Here is a 16,286-nt window from a genome sequence, read left to right as displayed (position 1 = left end):
CATGATATCCTGATAGTCCCTCTCCCTTCACAACGTAATTAAAGCTGCGACAGTTGAGTGGATGAAGTGTCCAACATTAGTTTTTTTTCAGTTATTTAAGTGCATCATCCAGGTATTTAAAGTGCAATTTTCTTTTTTAAATTTTCAGTGTGAACACACTACTCGCAGTATTTATACTACAAAACATCAAACAATAGTGCATAAGTACATGATTTGTGACGCACCCAATGAACCAGTTGCAAACAGTTGAATATGGTTCTCTGGAAATTTAAAACATTCTTGATGTTCCATTATGAGTGTTTTGGTTTCTGGTTTCTTTAAAGCACCAATACGCAGATGTTTTCAAATGATAACAGCTTTATGGATGGGAAGATTGTCAATGACCACTTCAATTTTGGTGCTACACACTTTTATGATGATCTTTTTGAAAAAAAAAATTACTTTTGGAGGAACCATTTCTTTCATTTTTTGACATGCCTTCTTTTTTTCTCTTCCTTTTTCTTTTGACTTTTTTAATTTATTTTTTATAACTTTCTCTTTCTCAGACACACATTTCCACTCTCTTATTGCTGATTTCACTGACACAGTGCAAGAAAAATGATCACAGTGTTTTAATTGCTAGGTTTGATTGAACTGTGGTCCAAAATTTAGCTTAAAAGTTCCTTTGATAGGAAACAGATTATGAATGAACATAAGAAAGATAGTGCAAAGACAGTTGTGTGTGTGTGTGCGCGCGCGCATTTTTGTGACAAATGAGGACATAAATTTGTATAATGACAAGGGTATGACATAGGTATTACAAGGAGAAGGTGACTTTTCAGGACATTACCCCATGTCCCCACTTTTCAATACGCTTATAAATCACACAAAATGGAGTGTACTGAAAATCTGAAATAGCACAAAGTTTCCTGTAAGGGGCAGGTTTAGGTGTAGGGCAATAGCACATACAGTTTGCACAGTATGAAAACCATTACGCCTATGGGATGTCCCCACTTTTCACAAAAACAAACATTTGTGTGTGTGAGAGTGAGAGAGAGAGAGAGAGAGAGAGAAACTGTTAAATTTTCTGTGTGTTATAGATGAGTGTCTGTCACTTTGGAGGAGAGTAGTGCATTATGGGTAACTGTGAACAAGGGCTGACATTTACTTTATCTTCCTATTGCCTCCTGTCACATTAGGCCTCATTGCTCTTCTACTAATATTAATAAATCTCAACAGCCTTCCCACAACCTCCCCAACATGTACATACAGCACACACCAACAAATGCAATCATTTAACACACACAAAACATTGACTTTAGCACACACAGACTCATATTTTCATTCATTATATCCTATATAAGAAGAGAGATAATGTCAAGGAAATCTAAACACACACACACTGCAGTTTTGTGCCAGGAAGCTGAGCTAGAGATATGCCAGGCAGATTTGAGTGTGTGTGTGTGTGTGTGTGTGTGTGTATCAGTGTATGTGAAATCAGCTTTGTCTTTTGCCTGGCACTAGAAGGATGTCTCTCGTTAAGACTGACTCACACACATACATAAATTTGCGCACACACACACAGGCATACATACTCCTCCGTTCAAGTCTTAGACAATCATTTATGTCTTTTGTTATTTGAAATCACTCATGGTACATTTTGTTTTGTGTTTGTCTGTAAAAGTTGCTGGTGTTGAGTTAAAAATTTACACAACAGCCCTTCTGTTCCATCTCATCTATAAAGAACTGTTACGATAACTTAACAAAATCACTTGGAATGGCTTTTTCCTAATTCTTATTCATAATCTTGTGATGATAAAGCAGATTTTTTCATGTTATTTAAGTCTTTTTCCCCCTCTCTTTTCTGATCCACTTTAGTTATCAAGTCCATCACAGCAGACAAGAGAGACAGATTCAACAACAAACTTAGTGACCCATTAAGCCTTTTACGTTGTATCACAGTTTCAAAAAAATATTGTTTTCAGCTTTGATAATAATAAGAACTGTTTTTTGAGCACCAAAGTGGTTGATTTTTCATTTATAGGTTCATTAGTTGTGTGTTTGGGTTTCTGGATTCTTTAAAACTGGATTCTTTATATTTTCTAATTAAACATTCCTTGTGGAATTTTATAAAAAAAAAAAAGAAAAAGAAAAAAAGAACTAAGAGTGAAAAATTATTAGGTTAGACTATAATGAAGTACTTAAGACACTGACTCACCAGCCTTTTTTAAATTATAATGATTTTAATGATTAGAATGAACTGTAAAAACATCAGGGATTCTATTTCATTATGATTATAAGTTTGAAGCATGTTCAGAACCCTGCAAAACTTAATCAATGGCTTTTGTTTAAACATCCGTTTATGTAGGATTTAAGTTTAGTTATGGCAATATTAATTAAAGCAATAATTATTCTTCAGAATTATCGAAATATCAAAATGTCTAAATCATGGGACTTCACTTTAGACTTCCCTCCTCCCTCCCCTCAAAAAGACGTCTGATTAGACATGAATTCCAGCAATCATTTGAGCTTATTATCTTTGGAGGCAGGGGGCGTAATAATGTAGCTGCACCAATTTATTCAGAGAACTCTGAGAAACACACGTGGCCAAGAAGAGATTAGGGAAGATTAAAAGATAATGGAGTACCTCTTCGGTATAAATGAGCTTTAATTCAGATCGACTATAACTTTCATGCATTTTGCTCTCTTTTACACCTACTGCAATTTGTTTAAATGACACAGACAGTCTTTATGCGCTTTATGATCATTGTCTCATTCATGTGGACCAACACAAACTCTTACAGGTTTCCAGCAAAACCGCACTCAGGAGGATGTTCCAGATACTAATATACTAGGTAATAATCTTTGGCAGTAATTCATTAGTGATGTATTTCATATTCAGCGTGCACCCTGATGAGCCAAGAAGAACTGCCCAAACACAACAGCAGTGGTTCTAGTGCAAACCAATCACGATCTCTATGTAGCTATGTAGTTTGGTCCCGTAAGACTAAGAACAACTATGTATTAGCCTGATAATGAACAGTGGAATGGAAATTGCCATTGTTCATTCCCAGGTTATATTTATGTAGTGAGAGCGAGCATGACCTGCAGTGTAATTATGTAGTGTTACAAATTCATGCTCACTCCTGCAGTAATTGAAAGATACATGTGCTCTGAATGGAGAATTCATGCTTTAGTCTGCATTACCCCTGGCTGTTTGGTGATTCATAATATCAGCTTAACAATGAGATTCTTTGAACTTGTTCCTAGCTTTCACACCATCTTAGGCGATTTCTCTGCATGATTTTAAGCTGTCAAGTGGTCTGCCGCTTCATTCATGTGCTTTTAGTATTCTTAGAAAACAGCCAAAAATTAAACCTCACTTTGCAGAGAATAAAATACCACTTTTTGGCCCGTCAAAGGGTGACTGGTTTGCTGAGTGTTTCAGTGAGTTTGCATCTGCTTTAGTAAAGATTCACATTTTCAAAGCTCTGTCCAAGATGTGAAATGTTTTGATATGAAGTATGAATATTTTTAGGCTTTATTCTGTTTTTGTGCTTTTACTGTAATATAAGTTTTGTATTTTTTTTTTCTAAATAAATAAAAGCTTAAATGTCATAATGCTGATTTGTAGAGGGGTTACTGTAATGTTGCATAACAGAAAATAATTCTACAAATGTTGCAATGTAATCAGTAATTTCAAAAAGGCAAATAGATGACAACACTTCGAAGATTGCAGAAGTGACTTCTGGTAGGTCTGTGTCCTCTGCATAGTAACAAGAATCCTATGTCTGACATGAATAGTTGTACTCACTTTAACAATGTACTAAAATAGTGAAAATATGTTGTGGAGTATTTAGTGAATATAATATAGTTGTCACGGGACGTTGCTGTAGGGAGAACGTAGGAGTCGAGGAAACGTTTAACAGTCTTTAATCAAGGAAACACTGGGAATAATCACAACAGGCACTTGAGCAACACACAAACAAATAGACCCGACAAACACTAACTGAACAGACTGGGGCTTATAAACACAGGATAATGAGGGACAGACAGGTGCGGGGAATCAACTAATAATCAAACTAAACAAGGACAGGAACAAGACCAAATGAGGCAAAACAGGAACTGAAACACATGACTAAACAGGTCCAATCATGACAATAGTGAAGTATATTAGTACCATATTGTTATTTATTTATTTGTGTTGAATATTTAATTGTGCATGCTCATTTCCCCTATTTACGGTGGCAAATAGAAAAAAAAAACACCTGCAAATTAAGAAAACAACTTCATCAATTTGACAACACATGCGCTGCAAATGCTCACAACACAACCAAATAAAGAAACACACTGCAAATACTCACAGCACAACCAAACAAAGAAACATTATTTGTTTGTGTTGTGAGCATTTGCACCACCTGCTGTCAAATTGAAAAAGATGTTTTCTTGATTTGCTGGTACTTTTTCTATTTGCATGTGTTTTCTGAAGTTGCAGCGTGTTGAGCTCTCTCGGCCACCGTACCTATTTTTACATTTGGAGTACATATTTTTTGCTGCCATATAGCGTTAACTTAATCTTTAAAAACACTGACAACACTCCTAAATGTAATATTTAGCAAATCTCAAAATGAATATCCAATTTTCATAGTGTGTGTTATAATATTATGATGCTTAAATTCAGTTGTAGAATTTAAATTGATTTCAGTGTTTAGTGCCTTACTCTTTTAATTTCGTTTGTCAAAATATAGCTACTTTTCATTATCATTAAAAAATATTGAATTATAGATATCGGCTATAATTTTAATATCTGTGCATGCTTAAAATGGTAAATCTGATAGAGAACTGTTGAGTGTTATTTGTTATTTATTAAGAGGTCATTTTTATTAATTATTTTTAAGGGGTTTATAAAAAGTAGAATGTTTGTCTTCTAATCATAGTATTTAATAATCTCCATGTCACCACTGAGATATTTCATAAAAGGCAATATTCTAAAAAGGAATATGTCTTTTTTCTGCTCATATCTTATCTTTCATGGCAGTGGTTTTTGTGTTGAATGCAGAGGTTTAAGGGAATGGCCAAAACTGCCATTAATCATGAAGAATCATAACCCAGTATTATTCCCTACAGCAGATAAATAATATATTTTCGGGATGAGGCAATATGCTCCTCTGGATAAAGTCCAAAATTGTTCATATGCAGGGCTTTGCTCAGTGGGGAATTGACAAGGGATGAGAGGCTTCCTCTGGCTGGGTAATACGGGATGTTTCAGAGCAATAGGTCAGAGGAGCACAGGGGGATAATGCAAACATAGCCATTGATTTAATGTGTGTGGGCAATACTTTATTTCAGAGGTAGTAAGACGTGCACAGAGGACTATATTCTGCTAACTCAGCCCTCGTGCATACGGCACGCCTGTCAGACTTGATTAGAAGACTCTCTGCTGTTCTTCTTCTGGTGTGTGTGTGTGTGTGTGTGTAAATGGGAATGTATGCTTGTCTTTTTATAGAACCAATTAAAATTACACATCTCTGAATGAGCACATTATCACTGATTTTGTGCCATGGTTTAGTTTGTGCACACATGTGTTTGTGGTGTGTAGAATGATGCGTGTTTGTATAACCTTTCAATTTGGTCCTACTATGACCAGTTAACTGAAGGTCAGACCAACGCACTGATTATGCTGTTGTTGTGTTTGCCACGGATTGAAAACAGGAAAGAGGAAAAGGGAGAAAGAAGAGGGTCACTCTTATACCCTTCCTTCCATCTTAAAGCGATAGTTCAGCCATAAATAAATAAATATATTAACTCTGATGTTGTTCCAAACCTGTATGACTTTTTTTCCCCTGTAAAACAAAAGAAGGTTTGAAGAATTTTCACTTTGCTCTTTTCCATATGAATGCACATGGGGACCTAGGGCTGTCGAGCTCCATAAAAACATTATAAAAGTAGTTCATACAACAAATACATTATAGACCTATTCAAAGTGTATTGAAGCCATATGATAAACTTACACACATTTAAGTTGTTATTAACTAAATATCTTCCCCTATAGAAAACTTGTTTGACAACTGTAGCTTGGATTGGAAACGCTTCTATTGTGTAGGCATGCACTATTACATTTATGGTCAATACAATAAGCAGTAATTATTTTTATGTTATATCCGATAACCATTAAATGGCTGATATTAAAATTCTATACTATTTTGTCTACATAAATGAAAAATAAAACACTAAAATGGATTCATTTTTATTAAAGGATAAATTTAGGATTCACAACAGTGAATTTTTAACAGTGTTAATAAATGTTATTGTTATTAAAGATTAACTTTAAGGGAGCATTAGATGAAAACTAAATAATTGAAAAAAAAAAATGAAATGAGTGCATATAAACAAATATTGAATGATACCAATAAATGAAGTAATATCAAATATGTGTCAACAACTGATATGGTACTCTTATACAGTAAATATCTTATTTTCTGTCCCACTTAATTTGGTTCTGTGTGAGCGAATGACAGATTTTCATTTAAAAAAATTTTTTTAAAGGGTCATATGATTTCAAGTTTTCCTTTCTCTTTGGAGTGTTACAAGCTGTTTGTGCATAGATAAGATCCCTAAAGTTGCAAAGACTAAAGTCTCAAACCCAAAGAGATATTCTTTATAAAAGTTAAGACTCGTCCACGCCCCCCTAAAACGGCTCATTTAAACTCACCCCCACATGTCTACGTCACTGTGTGGGAAGATTTGCATAACAACGCCCAAATGTATCCACCTTTTTCTTGCCGTAAAAATCTTTGTAAATCTTATGGGTCTAGCTTCTGGTCTCATCGCGTCCAGCTATTTTTAGCTGTACAAAACAGTTTGTTTTGCTGCTTGATATTGAAAATGGGTGTGTCTTATCATATTATTTTAATGTATTGTCTTAATTATGAATACACTGGTTTGTAGTGCAAACAGTTTTACGTTTACTGCATGTTGTTATTTTCCTCGTTATTTACCTACAGCTGCTAATGAACCGGAAGTCTCACCCATTGGCTTACTTCCATGTTGAAGAAAAAGGTGGATAGGATTTTTATTCTCGCTGTTGTATTGTTGCAATGTCCTGGAGACGCTGTGTCTCTGTGTGTTGAGGTATTCTGCCAATCACAGTGCACTGGACAGCTGGCCAATCAGTGCACACCTCACTTCTCAGAACGTGAGAAATGAAATTAGCTTTGTAAAAATCAACACGTTTCAGAAAGGCGGAGCATATGGGAGCAACAATAATGTACAGTATGTGGAAAATAATGTGTTTTTTGAACTTTAAACCTCATAAACACATTGCATTACACCAAATACACAAAATAATGTTATTTTTAGCAACGTCATATGACCCCTTTAAATATTAGTGAGTGTTGGAAATATGCTTTTTTTTCTACTCTGAAGTTTCAGAAAGCCAAAACTGAAAGACACAACATGTTTGTCGCTTCATAGACTAGAAAACTGCCTTTGTATGGGTGTGAGAGGGGTCTGCTTTCTACTGACCTTCACTTTATGTATTTTTACTGAGTGTCACTAGGCCTGCAATAAACACACACACAAACACAGATTCTCACACCCACACACTCACCTTATTGGATGTATAACGTGGGGTTGTCTCTCACACAGGAGTGGTTTTCTGTAATGAAATTCCCAGTCGGAGTCAGGGCACATAAAGCCAGCCGGAATGAAATTCAACCACTGGAATCCCAGCCTTTCATCTGCAGCTTCACTTTTCTGTCTTGTGTGTGTGTTTGTGTCTGTATTTAATGGCCGTGTGTGTGTGAGTATGTGTGCGTGTGACCTGATTTTGGGGGGTCTGTAGGTGTTCTGTTATCAGCTTCTGATGGATGGTAATTCACTCTGTCTCTTTTTGTGTTTGCATAGCTGAATTCAGTATAATGAGACTCATTAAAAGTCTCTTTTTAGGGGGAAAGCACAGTGCCTACCAAAGATTATGTACAGTAGTTTGTTTTGTTTTGATTGGGTCACAGACAGCAAGAAAAACAATGCTAATTGCTAATAATAAAATGCAACTAACCGTGTAATTGTGCTCATTTTGGATATCAAAATTAATAGCCTTATCGACTAAAAAAAAGTAGAGAACAATTCCCAACATGATTTGTGTTGACCACATTCAAGAGACATTTAGAAAATGAATTGTAATGTAAAACTAAAGCGTCAGTATTACAAAACGTATTGTTCAACCTGTGCAGTTCATGGTAATAGTAACAGATTTGGTAACACTTTATTTTAGGGTCTCTTAACTAGTTGCTTATTAGCATGCATATTACTAGAATATTAGCCATTTATTAGTAGTAATTAAGCACTTATTAATGCCTTATTCGACATGACCTTGTTCTGCATCCTTAATCCTACCCAATACCTAAACTTAACAACTACCTTACTAACTATTAATAAGCAGCAAATTGGGAATTTATTGAGGGAAAAGTTGTAGTTAATAGTAAATAAGTGTTCCCTATTCTAAAGTGTTACCACAGATATTTTTTTTTAATTTTTCATTTCATTTTATTTTATTTTAGTAAAATAGTTTACTGAAAGGGGTCATCGGATGTCCATTTTCCACAAGTTGATATGATTCTTTAGGGTCTTAATGAAAAGGGTCTATAACATACTTTGGTTAAAATTTCTCAATGGTAGTGTAAAACAGCACCCTTTTTACCCTGCCAAAATCAGCTCTGTTTTCAGCAAGCCGTTTTAGTCCATGTTCCTTTAAATGCTAATGAGCTCTGCTCACCCCTCCCCTCTCTTCCCTGGGGTGACGAGCTGCTCTCATGATACTGTTTACTTTAGCTGCAGAACTTGCTAACTAGCACGTTTTTAGGAAAGGCGATTTGCAAAGATTCAGAAAATAACCTTATACTCACTTCTTCTGTAGGTGAGGCTGGATCACGAATGATTCATGCGAACATTAACACATTTAGACAGATCGGGGGGTGCATTCCCTTCAAAAACAAAGGTAATCCACTGCGTCTTCAGCGGGAGTAAATGACAACTGCTATATTCATTATTACAACCAACAACAAAACACCTCAATCTCTTAAGAGACTTTTTTGTCTATGCCTGCTCCAGTGTCGAAACAATGGTGGACTGATGACAGCTCTCAGGTCTAAGGTAAGACGCTAGTGTCAATCAACAATCGTGGGAGGGGCCTGGGTCTGTGTGACGTCACACAGACAGGCATCTGAGCAAGTACTCCTCGCTGCAGACTGTAGCGCGGTGACGTCAGGTACCTACGTCAGGTATGTGTTTACCGCGCATGCGCAAAGTGACGTATGGTATGTCTATAAAACGCATGCGCAGTAGCGCGGTGATGCCACGTACCTACGTTACCTATGTATTTACTGTAAATACGCCGGTTCAATAATGGATCATTCACTTTCGGTTTTACTTACTTTTGTTTTCTTATAAATGTGCGTTTGTGTTGTGTTGACTTTTAATTGTAAGGATGCTTTGGTCTTAATCATAGACAGTGTCATTGCAAATGTGTGCGATTTCAAACATTTATGACATGCTTTATGATATGTGTTAGTATTCGAAGTGACAGGGATTCTGGTGCTGGTCTTTAAAAGTCTTATTTCGCCTAAAATTAGCCTTTAAAAATGTATTAAAATAGAGCAGAAATACTTATATTAATAAAGTAATGAATTGCATGCATTGCAAAAAATAAAAATAAATAAATACATACATACATACATACATGCATACATACATATACTGTATATATATATATATATATATATATATATGTGTGTGTGTGTGTGTGTGTGTATGTGTATGTATGTTTCTCATATTTGTCATCTTTTTCATTAACATTATCAAAAATTAATAGATACTGTAACAAATGTATTATTCATTGTTAGTTCATGTTAATTAATACATTAACTAGTGTTAACAAATGACACCTTATTGTAAAGTGTTACCTCTTAAATTTACCTTAAATTTGAGGGCTATTGCTCGGTTGATTGTTGATTGTGATGGAGGTGAATTTCAGAATGAGTAGATGCCATTTTTTTTCTTTCTCATGTGTCATGTTTATAGTCTATGGTCTTAATCTATATTTGTATATACAATTATATTTTCTGTTTTGTTCTTTGAAATAATAATAAAAAAAAAAGATCACTGTTATCAGTTTGGTTTTTTGGAGGCACCATGCAAAAAATAGAATGCAGACACTGAAAATATACTGTATGTAGTCAATTGAATTTAAAACTACTTTATTGGCTTAAATATTTCACATGCAGAATTGCCAAAGCAAAAGAAAAATGTACAAAATTATACTAAATAAATAAACAAGAACCATGACAGAGGACAGATTAAAATAAGAAAGGCATCAGCTATTTGCACTAAGTGATAGCAGGATTTTCTGCTATTTAAACTACTTATTGCAAACAGTGGTAATTATCTGCACCTCAGTATTGTACTACAATATAAAACAGTATGCAATAATAACTTATTGAGTGTAAATTATAATTTTAATTCAAATTATTAAATGGATATCACCTTATTGGGACAATAAAGCCCTCCCTCACAACTTTTTGATTATTTCCTTAATTTTTATTGAAAATAAATGCTTTTTTGATGTGATTTGAAATTTGAAAAGGGAGAAAAAACTTTGCTAGAAGGCGGATTCGAACCTGGATCGATCGCGTCAAAATATGAAATGCACGCGTTTTACCATCTGCGCCACTAGAGCTGACCACCGAAATTATCTTTTGTAATCTTGACTAGCCTAATAAGAGATATATAAGGTGCCGTTAAAGGGTAATATTACAATATACACAGTGAAGTAAAGTGCAACAGAATGTTAATAAATATACTACACAGATATTACAGAATAAACTCTGTAATTCCGTATCATTTTACCTGAGATGAGACATGGTTAAAATCATGTATATGTGCTGTATTACATTTTATTGTTTTATTTTTTTTCCACCTTAGCATTCTTAATACTTTAACATTTTAGTAGAGTATTCTGTTAAGTATGCGCATGCGTTTTTATGACGTGTTACGTCACGCACGACGCGAAAACACCTACCGTCACCACGTAATGCAAATTACACACGCAATGCGCATGCGTGTCATAGACATACCATACGTCACTTTGCGCATGCGCGGTAAACACATACCTGACGTAGGTACCTGACGTCACCGCGCTACAGTCTGCAGCGAGGGGTGTCTCCATCTGAGAATGACTTGATGAGAAAGTGGAAATGATTTAACGAGATTAAAAAAACACTGGGTGGATCTTTATCATTATAGGATGGTTGTGTACACACACTGCCAACACACATTTCAGTTCAAACTAGGGCTGCACGATATATCGTTTCAGCATCGATATCGCGATATGCACATCCGCGATAGTCACATCGCAGGATGTGCGATTTTTAGTATACTGACCGTTATATTTATACTGATCGTTTTCGCGACAGCTATCGCATCACGCCACCCGCGACGCACTGTCTTCACTGGACGCGAAAAGCGACCGTTGCAAACTTTGAACTTTGTGTCAGTACGTCATAAAAAGAATGAGGGATTTACTCGCAAGGATTTGCCGTGTCGCGCCGCATCCAGTGTAGACGGCATCACTGATTATAATGGGTTCTATTGTATTTTGTCAGCGCCCTTTGTAGACACGGTGAGAGCCACTCAGATATATGTGAACACTGAATTCCATTCAGTTCCGTGTCTATTTGTGCCTGAAATGACACATACGCGCGAAACTGTCAAAATGCATGTCTCTGCAAGTATCCTTGTAAACACAGTTGCTTATGGCTTAGGTGAAGGTACAAAATTGATAAAGAAAATGGATAGTATGCTCACAGCAGTTTAATGTTCCTAAGGCTTTCAGTGTCATGAATGTTAATCAAACAGCAAAACACAGAGAAAAATCACTTTTGTAGCTTTAACAGATTTATTAGATTTAATTTATACAGTGTTATTTTACATTTGATTATTCAACCAGTATACCTGAATACTGTTAGACTTACTGGAAAAAATATAAAGCACTGTTTATTTATTTTATATCTTTGTTCTATTATATTTATTTATGTTTGTAATTTGTTCATTTTTCTATGCTGATTTACTCATCTACAATATTTTTTTCCCAAATAGAGCTTTTCAAGTCATCTGGAGTTTTTTTTTTTTTTTTCATATCGCAATATACAGTATATCGCAGAAATACAAAATATCGCAATGTGAGTTTTTTCCAATATCGTGCAGCCCTAGTTCAAACAATTTGTAAAAGTGCATGTCGCATCCCATGACTCCTTTAAAAATAAACATTTTGTCTTCATATACTAATGTTCATTAATTTCCAGTTCCAATATGATGTTAAGCAAAATTTCTGAGCTGTTCTATACAACCCAACTGGATGGAGATTTATACTGCCAAGCTATTGCCACAGTATCTCAACAGCGGTACATATGACTCTTGTGCTTCTTCTTAACATGACCTTTCCACAGAAGAAAGAAAATATTGTAAGCTTGAAATGGCATAGGAATGATGACAACATTTTCATCTTTGGCTGAACTATTCGTTTAAGTTCCAACTTGTGTGTGAAATGAAGTTCTGAGAGCTTGGCTGTAATGTAATTTAGAGCAGTGGTTCTCAACTGGTTTTGCTTCAAGACCCATTGAACCTCAAGCGGCAACCGATGACGATGGAAGGTGGAAGGTGGTTCATCTGCGACCCACCAGTTGAGAATCACTTGATTAGTAATGGATCAGCGAAATGTGTTCTAAAGTAATGGAAAATGTGAACTCATGTACTCTTATGTATATTATGGATATAGTATGTATTCACGTATATAAAGTAAAAAAAAAAAAAAGGGAAGTGTTGACAGATTCATGTCATGCTTTCGGTGCGGCTCGTCTCTTGCCCTTTCTCAAGTTAGCTCTTTTTCTGTCTCACACTATCAGCAGTAACAGCCAATAAATTTAGCATGCTGTAATTGTGCAGAAAACCCAACAATAAATTTCTCTTACATTTACATTTAGATTGCTGAATATTTCATTTCTCAGTCTACACTGGCTGAGAAAGTTCCAGTCATCGCTTCAGTATGTTTAAATCCAAATATACGGTTTCTTACCCCTAGAATTCACACTTTATGAATTTGTGTGTTTGTGTGTCTGTATGTGCATGTTTCAGTACATTTGTGTCATCACATGCCAGTTTCCTTTTTGCCTCATAGTAAGAAACACACAAAGCAACTTGAGGAAAGCAGGAATGTGGACCAAAAAAGTCTGTTTAATATTTCATAATTTCATCAGGATATATGAAAGAGAGAGAGAGTGACAGGAAAAAGAGAGTCGATAGAGTGAAGGGGTTGGATGAGAGTAACAGAATAGATGACGAGAACCCAGCTGGAGGCAAAACTTGGAAAGATTAGTTATCCAGTAACTCATGAATACAATTCAAAGAGCTTTTTTCTTTTAAATGACAGACAAGTCTTTGCTTCATAATGATTGCATGGGCATCTTTTCATAATGGGAACTGGTATTTGGTATTTCTTCTTTTTGAAATGTACACAAAAGAATTTGTACCCTGGAGATAATGGTGCATCAGCAGTTCAGAGTGCAGAGGCTCCTGTGCATGACGATAACACATTTATGTTGTATACTTGCACAAAATTTTGTTTCATTGGTACACAGTCAGAGAGCGGGTGAAAGAAATAAATAGTGTTGCATTTACATTTGAAGTGTTTAGCAGATGCTCTTATCCACAGCGACTTGTGAAGTTTACATATGAAACTGTTTTGATCAACAGATGGCAATTTGTAATTTACAATGTAATCTGCTAGGAAACTAAGTGTTTCCTGTGCATATACAAACAAGTATATTTAAACCTTATACAGATACAATAAAACTTTGTTTAAATAAGCTAATGCAGGATTTGCTTACTTGGGTAATCTATGTATTGTTGAATGAGAAAGTCTTGAGCCTGCAAGTTGAAAAAAAAAACCACCTTCGCAAAAGCTCATTAAGATCGATTGTACCAATTTTAGGGGATCGTAATGACCAATTAGCCGTGCCTGATGGCAGAGTATAGTCTATTGAAGCCAAGACGTGCTGACTTGCATCTATATTCTAGACCTCTGGCTAAAAAAAGGTGTTGCTTTCATTAACCTTAATTACAATGAATTGTTTCAGGATCTCTCTCATCCTGAGGAGCTTCTCTGGTTTCAGCACCACAGTCAGTGGACAGTGCCAGTCAGTGCTCCCTGCGGCCAGCATTACACTTATTACTTTTTCAATGGTTTTAAATTACTTTAATTTGCTACTATAGCATCTGAAAGAGTGTATTCATTTAAAATGGCAGTTTATTGTAGTGCAGTTGCTAATTATGTGCTGAGTAGGCCTATAACAGAGTTTTGGGCAAAGAAATGCAAAAATGTGTTTCCTGTGGTAATGTCTAAATCGGCAGGTTTTATTGAAGTCAAAATTAGTATTTTATTTGACTATTTCAACCTGGATGGACGCACCACCTAAAGTCATTTTTAAGGGCCAGGTTAAACATACAGTGTGCAATTTATACAATGACTTTCAGGGGGATTGACATTTTTAAATGGAATTTAAGGGACCCTTTTCACATTTTCAGGGGGTTCACCGAAGCAGAAGTCGTCATAGTTGGGTAAACAGTGGTGAATAGAAAGTAGGCCTACAACAAATATAATTTTTGCGCTCTCATTTGCAAAAGAAGAAGAAAATAATCTATGATAAGAGTTTCTAAAACCTTACAAAAGAGAACTTACACTTACGCAGCAGCGTTAACTAAATGTACGTTAAGGTAACATAACACAAAGTATAGCGTTATAAATGTACATTAATTAAAATTTTTATAAAAAATGCTAGATTTACGATGTTAACAACTGTTGAAAACATAATCATCACAGTCTGTAAAAAAGCTCATCTCAAAATGTGTTTTAGCAGTAACACCATATTTTACATTTTTAAACAAAACCCTAAAGTTTTTACGATATATGACATGAAAATGTCAGTGTTTTGACGATGTTTCTTACCAGTGTTACCTCTTCAAGCGAACTCTATGTATTTATTTTCGCGAGCATCAGTTTACCGTTTTTTCTTTAAATATAAAATACACTAGTCTACATTAAATCAATAGGTTTCCTGACACTCTACCATTAAGTGTATTATTTGTAAGACAATAGTTACCACAGATTAACTAACTAGATAGATAGATAGATAGATAGATAGATGCTTACGTGTGTGAAGAGTTTTTCTTAACGCACTGATTGCATTGCAGCGCCAAAACTGCCCACGTTCCTTTGAAAGCTTTATTACTCTCCCTCAAATCCCTCCTTAGCAGAAAGAGAGAGAGAGAGAGAGAGAGAGAGAGGAAACCTCTGCTTTACACTCATTTGGACTCAGCTCAGAGCGCGGATCGTTTCGGCGCAGGGAAAGAGCGTCTGCGATCGGACATGCAGCAAATTCATCAGAGAGTTGACCAGTCAATTGAAGACGCGCGCGCACTCGTTTGAAATCAAGCGAGCTAAAACATCACTCAGATTAAAAAGTACAACAGTACTGAATTAGCACTGGAATGTGTATTTTCACATCACTCTACAGACGTGACTTTTTGGAGGCTGTTTGAGGAAGACACGACCTCAGTCGAAGTGCTCCTTGTACTATTGGATATAAACAATAACGCTAAACGCTCGAGTCTGTGGCACTGAATAGTCCTGGCAACTCCAGAGCAACATCCAATAACGACGTCTGTGCTGGAGAGCAGGTGCTTGTCTCTTCTTAAAGAGGAAAACAGACAGAGGATGTGACACAAGTATGGGACAGTGTTTCCGATTAGCAATCACAGCAGATTTGTATTTTATCGTTGTGTCCTTGTAACGCCGTCCAGTACTGACTGAAGCGACCGGACCAGCGCGCAGAGACGTCCCCTGGCTTCTTCCACTCGGTGTAACCCCTGCGAGATCACCTCCAAACTAACTTGATCGCCTGGTCGTCCCTGGAGCCCGCTCATGGGTGACGCTGGACCGGATGGCGTGCTACTATCTTGTGATCAGCTCCACGCACCTCAGCAATGGACACTACCGGAGCATCAAAGGAGTTTTCCGGGGTCCGCTCTGCAAAAGCACCGGAGGCGAATCACCGGTAATAATACTCAATCATCGTTTTTGTTTATTAAAGATATCAGCACGATGCGCTGTTAGGAACTCATTAAGCACACTTTATTGGTTTGTATTGTGTTTACGTTTTAGTTTCCATTTGTCTAAGTTTATAAAACGCGTGGCA

General features: G+C 36.1%; 1 protein-coding gene across 1 annotated transcript in view; it reads left to right on the top strand.

Moving 5' to 3' along the window:
• Positions 1-15,422: 15,422 nt before the first annotated feature.
• LOC131521228 (G patch domain-containing protein 8) overlaps positions 15,423-16,286 on the top strand; it is a 96,253-nt gene continuing 95,389 nt past the window's right edge. The window contains exon 1 of the mRNA XM_058745757.1: positions 15,423-16,145. Coding sequence (XP_058601740.1) covers positions 16,032-16,145 — 114 coding nt within the window. The 5' untranslated portion in view covers positions 15,423-16,031. The remainder of the gene's footprint in view (positions 16,146-16,286) is intronic.

The sequence above is a fragment of the Onychostoma macrolepis genome, chromosome 16 (genome assembly GCF_012432095.1).
Source record: "Onychostoma macrolepis isolate SWU-2019 chromosome 16, ASM1243209v1, whole genome shotgun sequence".
NCBI classification, from domain to species: Eukaryota; Metazoa; Chordata; class Actinopteri; order Cypriniformes; family Cyprinidae; genus Onychostoma; species Onychostoma macrolepis.
This window is presented reverse-complemented; position numbering and strand designations above follow the sequence as displayed.